This window comes from Corythoichthys intestinalis, chromosome 7, assembly GCF_030265065.1.
Source record: "Corythoichthys intestinalis isolate RoL2023-P3 chromosome 7, ASM3026506v1, whole genome shotgun sequence".
Taxonomy (NCBI): Eukaryota; Metazoa; Chordata; class Actinopteri; order Syngnathiformes; family Syngnathidae; genus Corythoichthys; species Corythoichthys intestinalis.
The window spans coordinates 10,139,393-10,158,710 of NC_080401.1; the positions used below are offsets into that span (position 1 = coordinate 10,139,393).

Below are 19,318 nucleotides of genomic sequence, written 5' to 3' on the forward strand. Positions count from 1 at the left end.
CAATTGGAAACTATCAGTCAGAACGAATCAAATTCACGTGTGGAGTCCCTCAAGGGTCAATTCTTGGACCACTGTTATTTAACATCTATATGCTTCCGTTAGCTCAGATAATGGAACAGTATGACATCACGCCTATGCAGATGACACACAACTGTACATTTCTGTGTCCCCACATGAGTATAGTCCCTTACCCTTAGTCTCCCTGAGTAAATGCATTCATCAAATCAATGAATGGATGTGCCAGAATTTTCTCCAGTTAAATGTGGAGAAGACAGAGGTGATCATTTTTGGGCCAAAAAAGGAAAGGTCAAAGATAAGCAGCCAACTTAGCACAATGTCACTTACAGCTACAAATCAAGTCAGAAACCTTGGCGTAATTATTGACTCAGACCTAAAATTTGATAGCCATCTAAAGTCCGTCACTGAATCCGCTTATTACCACCTAAAAAATATAACCAGAATTAAGGGGCTTCTGACTCAACAAGACATGGGAAAACTTATGCATGCATTCATTTTCAGCAGATTGGACTACTGCAACGGTATATTTACAGATCTTGATAAAAAATCAGGAAGCTGCAGCTAGTACAGAATGCTGCAGCCAGAGTCCTCACATATACAAGGAAGCTGGACCACATTACACCGGTTTTGAAATCGCTACACTGGCTTCCAGTGAGTCAAAGGATAGACTATAAAATACTACTGCTCGTCTACAAAACACTTAATGGCCTTGGACCAAAATACATGCTTGACTTGTTAGATTCCTATGAGACATCTAGACCCCTAAGGTCGTCTGGAACGGGTCTTCTGCATGTTCCAAGAACAAGAACCAAGCAGGGTGAGGCAGCATTTAGTTATTATGCTCCTCACCTCTGGAACAAGTTACCCGAACGTCTGAAGTATGCTCAAACTGTTAGCTCCTTTAAATCAGGGCTAAAAACGCTTTTGTTTAGCACTGCATATCCATAACTGTCTATATATTTCAATCTACCTGCCTTCTATTCCTCTTGTGCTTATCTCCATTGCTGATTTCAGTGATTATTATTAGTAGTAGTTTTTGCTTTATTTTTATTTTTGTTTTATTTTTATTTATTTATTTTTATTCTGTGATTAAATGCGATCTTTTGTCTTGGTTTTTACGTTGTGTTGATTTAAATGTGATTTTTATGGTGTTCATGTGATGTAAAGCACTTTGAATTGCCTTGTGTTGAATTGTTCGATATAAATAAATTTGCCTTGCCTTGCCTTGCCTTACTGAACTAGTCATGATTCTTGAAATCAATGGGCCAAACAGATGAGTGACAAAGGTCACTCTAAACAGTAACAGTCATCAAAGATGCCGTTACTCAATATTGCATTGTTTGCTTAGTCAAATGTCACCATTGTCCAATCAGTTTTAGAATACCTCCCTTTAAAGGAATACCTAACATTCTCTTAGCCAATCAATCACAGTCCACGAGTGCAAATTTGAACCAATTATGACTGGAGCCTGTCATAGAGCTCAGCTGAAATAATGAGCTGGCCATAGTTTTGGAATGTCAACTTCATAGAAAAGTAGAGTGTAAAGTAAAACATGTTGAGCATTTATCACAAATTCCTGTCTGTGTAAGGATAAAATACATTGTCCTGACAAGTAAATGAAAAAAGGTATCTCTCATGCTAGTAAATTGCCATTGTTGCAAATAGAATGAGGCCAAATGAAAGGAAGACTTTGTTGGCGATGAAGGAAAACATTGAGATGGAATTGTTTTCTTCTGAAGAATCCTGTGAGTTGCTTTCGGCGGGAGAGCTGAAGGAAGACAATTACTTTTATAAGGTATGTGGTGATCTTTCCTACCCTCAAAATTAGATCTTGTTTTGGGAATCACGTCAGCCATACATTTAAATACCTGGCTTACCCCTAAAACTGTTTTTAAATAATTACTACTGCATTTCGATTACTAAAGAGCGAATCATAGGGTCATTTGTAGATGGTTCAAAAGCTTAGATGCAACTATAATAACAGAATGATACTCATTTCAAAATGTCAGTGTATAATTTACTATAATTAGGTGTGTGACAAAATATCGAAATAGTGATATATCGTGATACTTTGTATCCCAAAAGGTTCTGGCGGAAAACACTCAGGTGACTTGAAGTTTGCTCTGAGACCCCCAATTTGGCCAAATTTCAAAATTCTCCTATATGCATGTGTGATATATCATTGGAAAGCTAAAAATCTCAATTTTCTGTGGGAACAACAATATTGAATAGGAGGGCATTTTAAAAAAAAAATATATATATTTTTTTTAAACAGCAAAGCCCTAATTGGAGGCGAGAGCAGAATTAAAGACGCCACGATTTTAATGAGATCGCGTACTTGCCTTGTTTTGATCCAACAACTCCATGTAGCATGTATCACCGTGTGTCAAGACACAGCTGTGAATGGCCACAGCCGGATTTTGGGGGGATTTTATGGGTGAAACATGGTGATAAAACAAGAGTTGCAATGCAGAAATCGCAGACAACAAGGAGTGGTTGAGATTTTCTTTTTCATATAGTTACCCTTTTAAACGTTATTTTTCACATTTTTTTTTTGTTTGGATCAATTATTCATCATCTAACATCAGGGAAAATGTGACAATAACATAAAAAAAAAAAAAAAAAAAAATTAAGCGACAGTTATGAGGTAGATATCCCTGACTTTTTTACAGACGCCAAATTTTTCATTGTGACGCAATTTGTTTAAAAGTTTAAAATATGTTAGTGAATAATTTTTAAAGTCTTTTTTTTTTTTTTTTTTTTTTTTTTAAACTAAAAATTAGACATCAATTAATGATTCTAAGCTAAAAATCACAGACATTTTAAATGATAAATATAATTACTTCTTTTGATGGCTAGGTTGAGACAAAAGTGGTTGTGCGACGTCTGTAAACGGGGGTTTTCAGGATGAAATAGACAAATTAAAAATAGTTTAGAGGCTTAGTGCGCCATTAATCTGCTATGGTAGCATATAGACATATTGTTCTATCAAACGCAAAAGTTCTTTTGGCTTAAAATACAGCAGTTTTTTTTTTTTTTAAAGGGTGCAAGAGCAGAAACTGCTTTTTCAGTCTTGTCTGTTTTCCGCCTTATCGATATGCTCTTGCCAAGAATCGAGATATCATTTTAAAAAGGTGTCAATGTTTTAAAAAAAAAAAAACAACAACAACAACAAATGGCTACCAAAATCTTACACCATAATAGTATCTCAGTTAACTCTAAGGCTGCCAGTGACGGTGCTCGACGGCTAATCCATTTAGACTGGAAACATTCGTTCATTCGAAACCAGAGCATTCGCAGTCATTCTGTCTGATTTTCAGGGCATTTACAGGACATTCCTTTTGAGTTTCAGTCACTGCCTATTTATTTGGGTGATTCCCAGGCCACTTCCTGTTCTGTAACTCAAAATAAACAGGAAGTGACCCATAAAATACCCCCAAATCAACAGGTTGAACTGAAAATCAACCGGTTAATGACCTTAAATGGTCCAAAATTACCTCATTGCCTGGCATTGGCTGCCACTGACAGCCATAGACGTTCAATCCGTTTGAAGTGGGAGGGTTGCAGCGAATGAATGAATGGTCATTCGCTGTCACCCTCCCAGATGGATTGGACGTCTACTAGTGATAAACACATTCCAATTCACAGCAGAAGCTTGTTTTTCTGTATATTAGTTGTTTGTTGAATATCCTAGAATGATTTCCTGAGCAACGTATCAATAATCGTTGTATTGCCATATCGTCAGATCATCGTTATCGTGATCTTTGTATCGCGTATCGTATCATGAGGTGACAAGAGGTTCCCACTCCAACTATAATTGATAACCAGAATTAAAAGTATGTGTTTATGCATTTCTATTTGAGTAGTGTCCACCATGCCTTCATATTAGTGCAAAGAGGCAACCAATATCAGAGTGGTGTTTCTACTCTTACAACTAACAATGATGGTTATATTTTTCCTTATTTTTTTAATGGAGAAGGACTTGGAGCATCCTCTAGTTATTTGTGAGGAAGAACCAACTCTGGAGATGCAAGACACATTGCAGAAGGTCAAACCCAACACAGTGACCCCTTCCAGGGTAAATAAAAACGTTGACCACCGTCCCCCTCCTCCAGTGTTCATGGAGGACATAGAAATAGAAATGGAGGTAAGACACTGTCTAGGATGACCACCTGCACAATGTAATAACAAACTTGAGAGCTGAAGCAAATATTCTATTTAAGAAGTGCGTCTTATTTTTGTTCCCTCAATAATTCTTCTGTCAAAATTCAATTCCTTCCCATAAAACCATAAGCGGATTTTAAGGGAGGGCCAGGGGGTCCAGGCCCCCCCGGTGGCCTAAAAGTGTCATTGCATGTAACTCACTTGCCTATACTAGTAAATATAAAAGTTGTAAAGCAATAAAACTGCAACAGAAATGAATGAAATGAACAAAAAAATATATTTTTATAATGGATCAAATTATTTTTCGAGCACCTTAGACGGTCATTTGCTTTGCATATAATAAAAAAAAAAATTAGAAAAAAAAATATTTAAAAAATATATTATAAATATACGTTATATTATATCGATTTTTTTTTTTTGATTGAATCAACTTTTTGGGGATTGTATGATCTAGCCACAAATGTCCTAATCATAATATGGCCTAAACACAAAAAGGATTGCTTCAATCAAAGGAAATTCAATGAAAATTTCAATGAAAAATTAACTCAAAATTAATTAAAAATTAATTCAAAAACTTTTTTTTGATTGAAATTTTCCTTTTTTTTTGGATTGATTTTCTTTTTGAAAATCTATATATTTTTTTGAAGCAACATATTTTTTGATTGAATAATAAAGACAAAAATGTCCTAGCCAAAACGTGGCCCAAACACAAATCACCATTACTTCAATCAAAAAAGTTGCTTCAATAAAAAAAAAAAAAAAAACAAAAAAAAAATCAGTCAAAGAATAATAGCTTTCACATGCATTTTTTTTTTTTTTTTGGAGTTTCAGATTTAGTTGTGCATTCAAACATTTTTTTTTTTGATTGAAGCAACATTTTTTTGGGGTTGAAAATATATATTTTGATTGAATGATTGAATAATAAAGACACAAATCTACCTCCATGTGGCTCCGTCCAGGGGATACAATTTTTGATTGCAGTAACTACATTGGCACGACACCGGCGGGTGTACCATATTCAATGGATGATGATCTTGGTGAAAAGTATTGCCTAAGCAGCCTGATTTCGAATTCCCCTCAAGAATGATGGGAAACCAAAACATGCTCATTGTCAACTTATTATTATAAATATAAGAAAATATTATATATATATATATGTATATATATGTATATATGTATATATATATATATATATATATATATATATATAATGTAAGTTAATTTTATTGCTGTCACTGCGTTTCGGGGTCATCAACATGTTGTGCCCCCCTGCCCCAAAAGTCAAACCCCGCCTATGCATAAAACCAACCAACATTGATTTGCTTATTCTGTCTCAGGAGTTTCCTCTCCCTATGACGTTTGAGGCTCGGCTTGTGGATCTTACTACTCCGGTAATTCTCCTTACAATTTTTTTTAAATTATTATTTTTAAACCTATTGATGTTCACTGAATACTACAGCATGATTACTGTAGCTACTAAGGGTTTAACAAAATATCACAATGGTGATACATTGTGCTACTTTGTATCCCAAAAAGTTATCGATATGCTCCTGCCAAGAATCCATACATCGTTTCAAAAGGTGTACAGTTTAAAATAGAAAAGGAAACAACAAGCTGCTACCAAAATATTCCACTAGAATATTGTCTCTGTTAACTCATTTTCTCCCATTGACGGCACTAGATCTGAAATGCCATAAAATTAAACTCATTGGTTGCCATTGACCGCCATAGACGTCCAACTCGTTTGAACTGGAAGGGTGGCAGCGAATGAATGTTCATTCGTTTGAACTGGAAGGGTGGCAGCGAATGAATGTTCATTCGTTGCCACCCTTCCAGTTCAAACGAGTTGGACGTCTACTAGTGATAAACTCAATTCAATTCACAGCAGAAGGATGAAAAGAACATGTTTTATTCTGTTTATTATTTGTAAAGTATTGTAAAATTATTTCCTGACCCATGTATCGATAATTGTTATCTCGCCATACAGTGAAATAATCGTGATCGTGAGCCTTGTTCTGCAAATCAAATCGTACTGTATGGTACCCAGAAGTTCCCTTCCCTAGTAGCTACGACACGCTGATTCCCAAAGAGGGTTGGGGGGGGGTCGCGCCTCCATCCCCTTGGTCTGTCTCCGGCCCTGTCCGCCTCTCTGGACGCGGCAGCTGCCACTGTCCTCCTGACGGTGGGGCCTCTTGGGGCCCATGGGGCCTTGGGTGGGACTTGCTGTCTCTCGCCAGTAGGGGGGACATCCCCTGGTCTCCGGCGCTTGGTGTAGCACCTGTTCAGGGTGCGGGGTGGGTGCTCAGGCGGTGGGGGGAGGGGTGGCCGGATGCGGGTGCGCCCGGGGTGGTCCGGTGGGCGGGGGTTGATTGGGGCCCTGCCGCTTCACCCGCCCTGCGGCTGGTGGCTCTGGCGGACAGGTCCACGCCTGCGGAGTCTGCATCTTAATTCACGCACTCCTCACTTTGCACTGTAAATATCTTTCACCCTGGCACCTACATACTCATTCATTCCTCCAGGGAGAGTTGGGAAGGGGCCATACAGTCCAAGCCCGGCTTCCCCCTCACACACCAAGGTTGTGGGAGGGATGCGACTTGTTAGGGCGGGGTTCTCACGGTTACCTCCTCACGGCAGGCCCAGCCATTCCCACACCTTTTTTAACGCACCACACACATCATGCTCCAAGGGGGAGCTCGAGCAAAGGGCGGTGGGACGGGCGGCTGGGTAGAAATTCCATGCAGCGGTCTCACTGCCACAAGCCGAGCTCTCCTATTTTAAATGGATACCGGGAGGAATACAATGGCTCCTTTGCTGGGCTCCAGGAGGAGTGATGGGCTTCACCCCCCCCCCCCCCCCCAAGGGGCTGGCTGGGTGGGGGCTGTGGCCCTGGGGAGGCGCCCGCGCGGCATCTTCCCCCCGTCTGCATGGCAGTCGCGTGTTTGGTGGGGCTCGCGAACAGCCGGATGTGTTTGGGCGCGTTAAGGTGGGGGGCCCCGGTGCCGGGATTGGCGGTGGGGTGCCGTAGGGTAGGTTGCCGACAGGCTTACACTCACAAGGGGGTTCACGCGATTACTGGTTTCTAGATCACAGAGCTGATTTTTGTACACTCCACCCCTCCCAATCACCTAGCTTATAGACTCCCCCACCCCTCCCCTTCTTTCACTGGTCATGTGCCCCCCCCACATAGTGTCAACCGGAAATACATCTAGCTGACGATACCACCAACATATTCATAGTTAGTGTAGGGGTTCAATATATTTCTTGTTGTCGTTGTTTGTGTTTATTTTCCTGTGTTTCCTTTATTGTCCCCTCATTACCCCTTCCTGCTTTGTCATAATAAATGAGGCATGTTGAATAATCACAATTAGGAGTATGTCATGCTCTCAATGTGAAACATCAAAACTGTTCAGACCAACCGGACACTTGAACTTCCATTCTCCTAGTCAAACTGCTGAACCGGACAGGTTTTAAGGTCTTGTCTTGCTTGTTATCTGAACACAACTGTGCATGTGATGTAATCAATCAATCAATGCAAATTGTTTTTCAAACTGTTGTCTGTTTCACAACAATATTTGGCTCCTAAGTGACTTTTGAAGGTTGAAGAAAAATGTGTGACTGCATTATCAGCTCTTCACATCTCGTTCAAGTCCAGAGAACCGGCCGGTACCACATTTAAAATTACGAGTTGGCTGAGAGGCAGATGCACTCATCAAAAGAGCCAGAAATTACTCGCGAAGACATAGGTTCCTAATACCAGTTCTACGCTCTAGATGATAAACTGTAAACAATGACTGTAGAAAAAAAAAAAGGAGCAGGAATGCCACCTCTCGATCATCCGCCTCCATTATTTAGAATGCCGTCATGCCGCACTAAAAATGGCAATGGTACGCTCCATGACGTCACTTCCCCGGTATCTGATTGTTGTACAGAGACACTAGTTTATATTAAGAGGCGGGTAATACTAGCCGGCTAGTTTATCTGTGTAAGTTCTTGCACTGATAAGAGGCCCATAAGTGTAGCCGGCATGCCGTATAGTCCAACTACAGTAATTACACTTTTAAGGCCATTATCCATCCTAGTGTAGACGTAGCATAATTGTCCCTTGTTGAATGATTTTGTAAATCGAATACATACCTAATAGCCTCCTTGGACCTGAAAAGGAGAGTGATTTCCTTCAGTTGGTCAGTGATGGTTAATTTATATATTGAAAAAGAATATAATCAAGAAAAAAAGACTAGCATGGTAAATACCATAATTAAAGTTCATTTAGAATTTGTTTTATATATAATAAGTGTAGTTCTCAAATAAATTCATATTTCAAATTGATTTCTAGAATTAGAACAGTGGTTCTTAACCTGGGTTCGATCGAACCCCGGGGGTTCAGTGAGTAAGTCTAAGGCAGTGGTGTCCAAACTATTCCACATAGGGCTGCAGTGGGTGCTGGATTTCATTCCTACAAAACAAGATTACATTTTTTCACCAATCTGGTGTCTCACAAGTGTAATCAGTTGATTGCAGTCAGGTGCTGCTTGTTTTAGCACAAACTTCATTGGTTAAACTGTCTGTGCTCGATTGGTAGGAACAAAAACCAGGACCAACAGCGGCCCTTGCGGACAGGTTTGGACACCCATGTTCTAAGGGGTTCGGCGAAGGTAAAGAAACGCAGAGCCCTATTTTTTTACGCTTAAATTTAGGCAAAGTGGCTTTTTAGACCAGGTTTTGGACTGATTTGGTCCCAGTTTACAGGCTTAATCCATTTGTTTTAACTGCTAGTCCTCGATTGGATAGGAAGAGGAACTGGTTTGCTCAGTGGAAGGCTGACTCGCACTTGTTATGAGGGAATACAACAGACCAAAGGGCAGTGTGGTCTCAAATTTTGACCTGTTTATAAAATATTCTGTCAAAATATGAAGAATTTTGAACTGGAATTTGCTAAATTATTAGCTTGCTAGCTTAGATACGGTAATTTTCGGACTTGAAGCAGCTACTTTTTTTCCTTCATTTTGAATCCCGCGGTTTACAGTCCAGTGCAGGTTATTGGGTTAATAAGTAACACTTTGTTTGACAGCCACGTCATACTAACTCCATTTATGTCAGGCTCAGATCTTTTACATCCATCAAAAAGTTAGATAATTTGCCAGATGACACAAAATGACATCTGTTATAAGCATCCATTAATACTCATGGCAGTGTCATGTAATAATTAAGATGGTCTTATGACAGTTCCATGGTGGCACTGTCAAATAAAATGTTACCAAATACCCCAATTTACAATGAATGAAACAACTAGAACAGTAACTGAAGAAATAATTAACACAGAACATGAATTTTGATTATTTACATCTGTAATGATGCAATGCATGCTAGAAGGCATGTTGGACGACAATAGTGTTTACAGCAGCTGGCAGCAGAGATTGACTGTGTCCTTCAAGCGAGCAGTGATGGCTAAATGAAGCTTCTTGAAGCAATGAATGATTTGAACCAATTGGCTGCAAAGCTTCATGGTGGTTCATTTGGTTTTATGACATCTTATGATTCCGCTGTTGATTAAAGTGTTACCGGTTTATATCTTTTGGTGTAAATATCCCATAATACAGTGAGGACAGCTGTCTTATAGTCCAGTCCGGCTTATCGATCGTTTTCGTGTCTAATTTGGTGCGTGGCGGCTTATAGTCAGGTGTGCCTTATAGTCCAAATATAACGGCATATCGGTTTCGAATTTGAAAAAATTGCTTTATTATCTAACTCCGAAGGGTTCGGTGAATCCACATCTGAAACTTGTGGGGTTCGATATCTTTAGCAAGGTTAAAAACCACTGAATTAGAATGTTTATGAAGGCATTTTAATGAATGCCAAAGTGCCTGTCATCCCATACTATACAAAGCAAGAGATTTCAATAATTGCAAGAATATTAGTTATTTTATATTGGTCATATAAGTCATACATTTATTTTTATTTTTGAACCTCTATCCAGACTTTGTTAGAATATCGACATCAGAATCAAAATCAGCTTCTTACTAATGGTCCAATCAATGTTGATCCACTTTGAAGACATTTCATGAAGCTACCTCACACAAAGCAAGGCGAATGAAATGGAAGAGACTGACTCCACAGCAGACTGGGCTGGTGGTTAAAGACGTTCTCTGTTTACCAAGAGGCTACTACAATGAAGAAATCATGAGGTGAGAAGATGTAAAGTGAGAGCTGTTGTTTCTGTTTGCTAAAATCCATAAAACATTTGTTGTATTGTATCATGTTTAACATCTGGCTTCATGTGTTCTATCTGTCATGCAACTAGAAGTCATGTCATTTTGCCCCCACTGTCTAAGCCACATTCATAATGTATCAAGGGCGTGGGTTTGGTCTCAACATTGGTAGGGACGATATAACAGCATAACCTACATGTTCACTTTTTGCTCGGGATGGGACATTAATGAGACCAAACAAATTGGGTGAACCGGTGTCAGAGCTACAATTCTCACAAACATGAACCTAATTAATTGATATGCTAAATCAGGGGTGCTCATGACGTCGATGACGATCGACCAGTCAATCGCAAATCTAGTTTGGGTAGCTCGCAGAATTCCCCACATTTTTAAAATGTACATAATTATGATTGTTGTGTGTATGTTGTGTTGTGTGAGCTACATATGAGGTTATGCAGCACCCCTCTCTCGCTAAGCAGCTTCTTGCTCATGTTCTTCTAGTTGTATAGTGCCGCATAGTTCATTACATTCCTCACAGTTAAATTTAGGTTAACTGTAGAAAACACAAACAGAACGACACTTCTCTCTCAGCAGCTTCCTACTCGTGTTATGCAGGTTAGCAAGTTCACACAGTTTAATGTCATGCTAACTCTGATGTAGGTTGGACTTTCAGAAGCAAAATTAGTGGTGTGTTCCCCACCTCCACAACATTGGCGTCTTTTTAAAACAATTACAGTGGGTGCTGCTGGCCGAAAAAAAAAACTTCTAATATCCCTCCTCTTCGAAGGGGGTGGTGGAGGTGGCATGCTTTTGACATGTATATGGACCGGCGCATTCAGCAAGTGAAATAGGGTAAATGTAAGTTTGAAATGGTTCACTTAATAATGGTAGGGTCAGTTCTATCCTTACAACATTTGGGAAGACAATCGAAATTACCTATATAACTGAACTCATTATATCTTGCGTATAAGGTTGCTTAAAATTTAGTAGGGACATTTTGAGCATCCTGAAAAGTTGCTAGTGTTATTTCCTTACCTTTCCTATGCAAACCTACGCCCTTGTTATGTATCCATACTACCAGAAGACACGAAATTGAGTTATTCCAAATCTTAAAAGAACAACAGCAAAGCACCCACAACATTGACCTAGACTCAAATTGGCTGCATGTAGCCTATATGTTGCCAGCAGAGGTTGGTAGTGATGCATTACATTTACTCCGTTACATTTACTTGAGTAACTTTTTGAGAAAAATATACTTCTAAGAGTAGTTTTAGCAAGCCATACTTTTTACTTGAGTTGATTTGTGAAGGAGAAACGGTACTCCTACGCCGCTACTTTGGCATACACTAGTCGTTACATTTTTCCTCTTTATTCTACATATTAAGATTTATTTATTTATTTATTGGTTGTTGTTGCTGGAGACTCCAACAGTGGCTCTACCAATTACACCAATGAAACATTGCAACAATTATCACATGACACAATTATACCAATTAGACTCAAGCTTGCTGTTCTATGATCACGCCGGCCTGTTCAATCACTTGCCATCTTTAAAGCACCATAAGAAATTTAAGTATTTGATATAAAGCGCCGCCGTCAACATGACTCGAAAGTGTGGATTTTAATCTCTCTCCCAGTTTTTATTTGGCACAGATTAACCACAGAAAACCGGAGATGATCGTTTTAATTCCATAATAGGAAATATACTGTCTCCACTAGAGGGCACTCATGCTCTTTGGATCAATAATGCTTCATTTCTATACATTTTATTTGTCTCGCCGGAATTCAGTTTTTTTTTTTAATTTCTTTGACAATGTGGTTAGAGTACAATATAATAATAACTGTTCATATAGATAACTTTATGCTGAGAAAAAAAATTGTTTAAGAAAAAAAAATGCAATACAGTGATCCCTCGCTTCTTAGCGTTACAAACGTCGCGGCCTCAGTCCATCAAGGATTTTTTTTTTCAACTGAAAAATAAATAAAATACAGTGATCCCTCGTTTTTCGTGGTTAATGGGGACCAGAACCTGCCGCGATAAGTGAAAAACCGCGAAGTAGCTTTTTTAAATGCTTCATTGAGTGAGTCCACTCAAATCCGCTCAAGCTGCTTACTTACACATAATGTTTAACATGTTAAAGGAGGATTGATGCATGCGGCGCTTTGAATTTCGTGTCTCTGCCACCATCAAACCCAAACATCTGTCAATCATTGTTAACTTTAATAAGCAACTCCACTGCACGACGGACTAACAAAGAGCATGGAGAGGGAGAGTGAGACTACGCAATCGGCTCAGGACAGCTTATCTGTATTTAAAAAAAAAAAAAAGAAAAAAAATCTGCGATGGACTGAGGGCGCAAAGTTTGAAGCATGAAGTAGCACGGGATCACTCTGCAGTATTTTATTGAGCTGTCCCGATCCGATCACTTAGTCTCACCCTCCCTCCTGCTGCTTTTCTTGGTCAGGCAGTGCACTGGAGTTGCTTGTTAAAGTTAACGATGATTGACAGGCGTTCATGTTTGATCTTGCCAGAGAACCTTGGAAGTCGAAATTTCAAGGCGCCGCATGTGTCAATCATCATTTAGCTTGTTAAACACTTGCTGTGGCAACTCATTGTGTGTAAGTGAGCAGCGTGAGCGGATTTGAGTGTTGAGTGAAAAAAATTTTTTGTTTTTTTTGGGGTGGGGGCGCTACTTCGCTGTTTTACACTGAAGGCGGCAGGCTCTGGCCCCCATTAACCACAAAAAATGAGAGATAACTGTATCTTAATCATTTACACACAATGTTACTCATTACTGGAGCATTCTTTTCACCCAATATTTGTTTTACTTGTGCTTGGGTTCATTTTTTGAATGACTTACTTTTGCTTATTTTGAAGTAACGCTACTCGAGTAAAATATTTGGCTACTCTACCCATCTCTGGTTGCCAGGAACAACAATATACAGAAATGCCTCTTTGTTTTCACAGAAACATTGCACCACAAGGGGAAGAGCAATCAGCTCTTTCAGCCTTGGGAATGACCGCCAGGATCACCATTGATCGGAAATGGTCAGCCAAACAGATGGAGAGCCGCTTGGTGGTGCTTTTCCAAGGGCGACTTGCAAAAGAGGATGGACAAAAGTTTTCCTTCACATATTTACAGGTCTTGTGTTTTACTGGATGTCCTCTATTGTGTAGATTTGTTTTTTTCTTCTTCGTTTTTTTACCATTTTTTGACAAATAGAAAATAACTTTTGTAAAGTTTTTAAAGAGGTGTTATACTGACCTCTACTCTTTGAAGTAAAAAAAGAAAACAAATGAAATAATGGAATTTTTCTCTTACAGAAACTGTGGTGTAGCAAATTGTATGTAAAAAAATTCTCGTAAGTTTAAACAATGTTTTACAGTGCATACAGCAGGTTCTATTCATCCCAATCACACCTGCGGAAGGTTGGACTGGAGAGCAGGTCCTCAGGATCTCAGGACAGGGTTCCTTGTATATTCTCAGTCACCATGACCACTTGCAGGTTTTTATTTTTACATTTTTAAAATCATTTAATTATTGTGTATTTGTTCTTGGCTATATTCCATTTTAGTCCCATTGACAAAATCATCAGCCACTACAATATGATCCTGTGTCAGAGGTGGGTAGAGTAGCCAAAATTGTACTCAAGTAAGAGTAGCATTACGTCAAAATAATATTACTCAAGTAAAAGTAGTCATCCAAAAAATGTACTCAAGAACAAGTAAAAAAAGTATCCAGTGAAAACAATACTGAAGTAATGAGTAATACTGTAACTGTTTTTTTGTTGTTGGTTTTTTTTGTAACCAATGTGCTGAGAGAAAAAAAATACCAAAAATATTTACATGAACTGTTGTTATGATACTGTACAATAACTCATTCAATAACCACATTAAGCAAAAGAAATACAAAAACAAATTATTGAATTCCGGCGAGAGAAAAAAAAATGAAGCGTTATTTGTCCAAAGAGCATGATTGCCCTCTAGTGGAGAAAATAGTTCCTAGTTTGAATAGTGAATAGTTCCTTCATAGTTACTATCATGAAATTAAAAGGCTCATATCTCGGTTTTCCGTGGTTAATCGGTGCCAAATAAAAACTGGGAAAGAGGTTTAAGTCCGCGCTTTCGAGTCATGTCCAGGGCAGCGCTTTATTTCAAATACTTCTTTTTTTACAGTGCTTTAAAGAATCCTCGTGATTGAACAGGCTGGCGTGATCATAGACCGGCGAACTTGCGTCAGATTGGTGTAATGGAGTCATGTGATCATTGTTGCGACATCTCGTTGATGAAAATATTAGAGCTACTCTTGTCATTGCTGGCAAAAAAATAAATCTAATATAAAGAAGAAACGACTCTTGTGTAACCCAAAATAGCGGAGTAAGAATAGCATTTTTTCTTCACAAATGTACTCAAGTAAAAGTAAAACGTATGGCTTGGTAAAACTACTCATAGAAGTACATTTTTTTCAAAAAGTTACTCAAGTAGATGTAAAGGAGTACGTACATGTAACTAGTTACTACCCACCTCCGTCCTGTGTGCACAGTTTGATGATGTAATACTCCATTCCTGCTTAACACAAAATTAAATTGCTCTCTTACCAGACATCAAGTGAGACGGTTGTGGTTGACAGGTAAGATGATCACATTAAAAAAAAAAATTAAAGCTAAATGAGTGAGCGCTTGGGCATTCTTCTTTACTCCTTTAAGAGAAAGTATATGTCAGGAGAAAACGAGAGAGAGCTGCCGAGAGGGCGATAATCCACATGACAGCCAGGACCAACCCCAAATTTACCAGAGCACAGACGTGAGTCAAAATAATTTCATTAAAACTTCACATTCTGAGAATTTTCTCAGGTACTTCCCGTTCAGTGAGGGAAGTAATTGCACCCTTTGTGAGTTCACTCACTTAGGTAGAGGTCTGAAATTTCAATCATACAGGTCCTTCTAAAAAATTTGCATATTGTGATGAAGTTCATTATTTTCTGTAATGTAATGATAAACATTAGACTTTCATATATGTTAGATTCATTATACACAACTGAAGTAGTTCAAGCCTTTTATTGTTTTAATATTGATGATTTTGGCAAAAAAGTCAAGAAAAGCCAAAAATCCCTATCTCAAAAAAATAGCATATTTCATCCGACCAATACAAAAAGAGAGTTTTTTTTTTTAAACAAAAAAAGTCAACCTTGAATTAATTATATCAGCTATGCACTCAATACTTGGTTGGGAATCCTTTTGCAGAAATGACTGCTTCAATGCGGTGTGGCATGGAGGCAATCAGCCTGTGGCGCTGCTGAGGTGTTATGGAGGCCCAGGATGCTTCAATAAAGGCCTTAAGCTTATCCACAGTGTTGGGTCTGATGTCGCTCAACTTCCTCTTTACAATATCCCACAGATTCTCTATGGGGTTCAGGTCATGCTGAAAAATGAAATAATCACCTCCATAAAGCTTTTCAGCAGATGGAAGCATGAAGTGCTCCAAAATCTCCTGCTAGCTAGCTGCATTGACCCTGCCCTTGATAAAACACAGTAGACCAACACAAGCAGCTGACATGGCACCCCAGACCATCACTGACCGTGGGTACTTGACACTGGAGTTCAGGCATTTTGGCATTTCATTCTCCCCAGTCTTCCTCCGAACTCTGGCACCTTGATTTCCGAATGACGTGCAAAATTTCCTGAATCTGAAAAAAGTACTTTTGACCACTGAGCAACAGTTCAGTGCTGCTTCTCTGTAGCCCAGGTCAGGCGCTTCTGCCCCTGTTTCAGGTTCAAAAGTGGCTTGACCTGGGGAATGCGGCACCTGTAGCCCATTTCCAGCACACGCCTGTGCACGGTGGCTCTGGATGTTTCTACTCCAGACTCAGTCCACTGTTTCTGCAGGTCGCCCAAGGTCTGGAATCGGCCCTTCTCCACAGTCTTTCTCAAGGTGCGATCACCTCTTCTGGTTGTGCAGTGTTTCCTGCCACACTTTTTGCTTCCCACAGACTTCCCACTGAGGTGCCTTGATACAGCACTCTGGGAACAGCCTATTCGCTCAGAAAGTTCTTTCTGTGTCTTAGCCTCTTGCTTGAGGGTGTCAATGATGGACTTCTGGACAGCAGTCAGGTCAGCAGTCTTGCCCATGATTGCGGTTTTGAGTAATGAACCAGGCTGGGAGTTTTTAAAAGCCTCAGGAATCGTTCGCAGGGGTTTTGAGTTAATTCGTTGATTCAGATGATTCGGTTAGTAGCTTCTTTGGAGTACCTTTTCATGATATGCTAATCTTTTTAGATAGAGATTTTTGGTTTACGGTTTACCACGACTTTTTTGCCAAAATCATCAATATTAAAACAATAAAAGGCTTGAACTACTTTAGCTGTGTGTAATGAATCTAAAATATATGAAAGTCTAATGTTATCAGTACATTACAGAAAATAATGAACTTTATCAAAATATGCAAATTTTTTGAGAAGGACCTGTAGATGCATTTGCACTTATAGAGACATAGTCCCCCCAAAAATCCAGAACTCACATTGTATGATTTTTCAATAATTTGTAATTTACTGGGGTTCATAATTATTTGTACCCCTGTGAAAATCGGTGCTAATATTTAGTGCAGAAGCCTTTGTTTGCAATCGCAGAGGTCAGACGCTTTCTGTAGTTCTTCACCAGGTTTCCACTTATGGAAACAGGGATTTCCTCCACACATATCTTCTCTAGATCTGTCAGCTTTCGGGGCTGTCGTTGAGAAACATAAAATTTCAACTCCATCCAAAGATTTTTTTATTGGATTGAGGTCTTGAGACTGGCTTGGCCACTCCAGAACCTTGATATACTTTTTACTGAGCCACTCCTTGGTCAACTTGGTCATGTGCTACTGATCATTGTCATGTTGGAAGATCCATCCACGAGTCATCTTCAGGTCTCTGACTGAGGAAAGGAGGTTGTGGCTCAAAATCAGACAATACATTTCACCATTCATCCTCTGCTTTATGAGGTACAGTTGTCTGTCCCCTTTGCCAAAAAGCAGCCACAAAGTATGAGGTTTCCACCCTATACTTCACAGTAGGGATGGTGTTCTTGAATACTCATCTGTCTTTTTCTTTCACACATGACGAGTAAAGTTTGCACCAGAAAGTTCTTTGGTCTCATCTGACCACATAACTTTTTCCCATGACCCCTCTGCATCATTCAGATGGTCCCTGGCAAACTTCAGATGGGCCTTCAACAGGGGATCTTTCTGAGCAATGCATGATTTTAAACAATTGCACCGTAGTGTTCTACTGACAGTAGCCTTTGAAACTGTGCATTCAGCTCTCTTCAGGTCATTGACCAGCTCCTGCCATGTAGTTCTAAGCTGAGCCCTCACTTTTCTTATCATGAGTGATGCCCCACAAGGAGAGATTTTACATGGAGCCCCAGACCGAGGTAGATTATGTCCTGTTTAGCCTTTTCCATTTTCTAACAATTGCTGCAACTGTTAATTTATTCTCACTAAGCTGCTTTCCGAATGGCCCATACGGCCATTACAGCTTTGTGGAGCGAACAGTTTTTTTCTCTGGTGTCTTTCGAAAGCTCTCTGGTCTCACCCATGGTAGCAGTTGGATTATGACTGACTCTGGAGTGCACAGGTGACAATATTGAGCTGAAACGGGTGGTGGGTGGGTGGTTATTCATTGGGTAAAGGTGGACATTTTTTAAGGTAGACTCACAGCTCTTTGCTGATTCTCTGGTGCACAAATACTTATGAACCCAGTAATTTACAATAAATTATTATTAAATTAAATTATTGAAAAATTATACAATGTGAGTTCCGGATTTTTTGGGGGGGATTATGTCTCTATAAGTGGAAATGCATCTCTGATTTAAATTTCAGACCTTTACAAATTTTCTAAGTGGGTAAACTCACAAGGGGTGCAAATACTTCTGCTCCTCCCTGCATTTGGAATATTCAGGATGAAACATTTCAGTTTTTAAATGCGAATACTCAAAAAATACACCCACAGTAATTTAAGAATGCCATCCGAATTTTAGTAGGATTATATCTGAATTAATCTATGACATTTTTAGGCTGCTGCTACTGGATGCATCGATGTTACTGGTGGACCGTATCCTGTCAAGAATGTTAAAACTGTCCTTTGAAATATATCCAAACAATTTAGTATTGACAAATATGAAGCACAATTTATGTTTTTGTAGTTTTTAGTGTTGTTATTTGAATGTTTGAAATGTAATTTATGTGGACAAATGCCATCTGGGCTCTGCCATTTTCCCAAGAAACCTTTTAATGATTTTTATTTCTATATGACCCATAGATAGGAATTGGGAATTATAGATTAAATAATGTGATTTTTTATTATTTTTTTATGTTGAATTGTTCTCAAATGGATTCTGAGCAAAGTGTTACATTGAACTTGTTGATAAATAAACAGGCATGAAAATCTCTCACCTTGCGGCAAAATTCGCCGTTTTGAAGTCAAAAAAGGGGGACCTATGTGAATTGTGTAGATCCGAGGAGAAAATTTTAAGGGGGGAGGGGGTTTGGGAGATTTTTTTTTTTTTTTTTTTAATATCAGCAGTGGCGCCGCCAGGGGTGGCCACAGCCACCCCTATAAATTTGTTGGCCACCCCACTGGCCACCCCGCTTGCCAGTATATCGTTAGATTGTTGTAGCATCAGTTATGCATTTTCATCCCAAATGCAAATCTGCCAGCACCTGCTTTTCCCCAGTAATTATTTTGTTTTGTTAAATGTACACCTTATGCCTAATATATACGTACATAACACAGTAAAACAGAACTGTTGTGGAACTCAAAATGTTGACTGGACAGTTATGGACAATGCACATTAAATCATTAGTAACATCAAATATTACACAATACACCAAACTATATCAGTACAGTAGCCGTGTCCTTAAATTTTTCTGATAGTTTTCCCCTGACCTT

General features: G+C 39.1%; 1 protein-coding gene across 2 annotated transcripts; it reads left to right on the forward strand.

Annotated features, from left to right (window-relative positions):
- Positions 1-1,530: 1,530 nt before the first annotated feature.
- On the forward strand, positions 1,531-18,797 carry LOC130919479 (uncharacterized). 2 transcript variants are annotated; one of them, XM_057842234.1, is made up of 9 exons: positions 1,531-1,813; positions 3,995-4,165; positions 5,520-5,573; positions 10,234-10,364; positions 13,357-13,531; positions 13,776-13,895; positions 14,991-15,019; positions 15,096-15,192; positions 18,444-18,797. In XM_057842234.1, the coding sequence occupies exons 1-9, from the start codon at positions 1,685-1,687 to the stop codon at positions 18,513-18,515; spliced, it is 978 nt and encodes a 325-aa protein (XP_057698217.1). In that variant the 5' UTR covers positions 1,531-1,684; the 3' UTR covers positions 18,516-18,797. The 2 variants fall into 2 exon arrangements, with proteins under 2 accessions (XP_057698217.1, XP_057698218.1); XM_057842235.1 differs by having other exon boundaries at positions 3,998-4,165.
- The last annotated feature ends 521 nt before the right edge of the window (positions 18,798-19,318 follow it).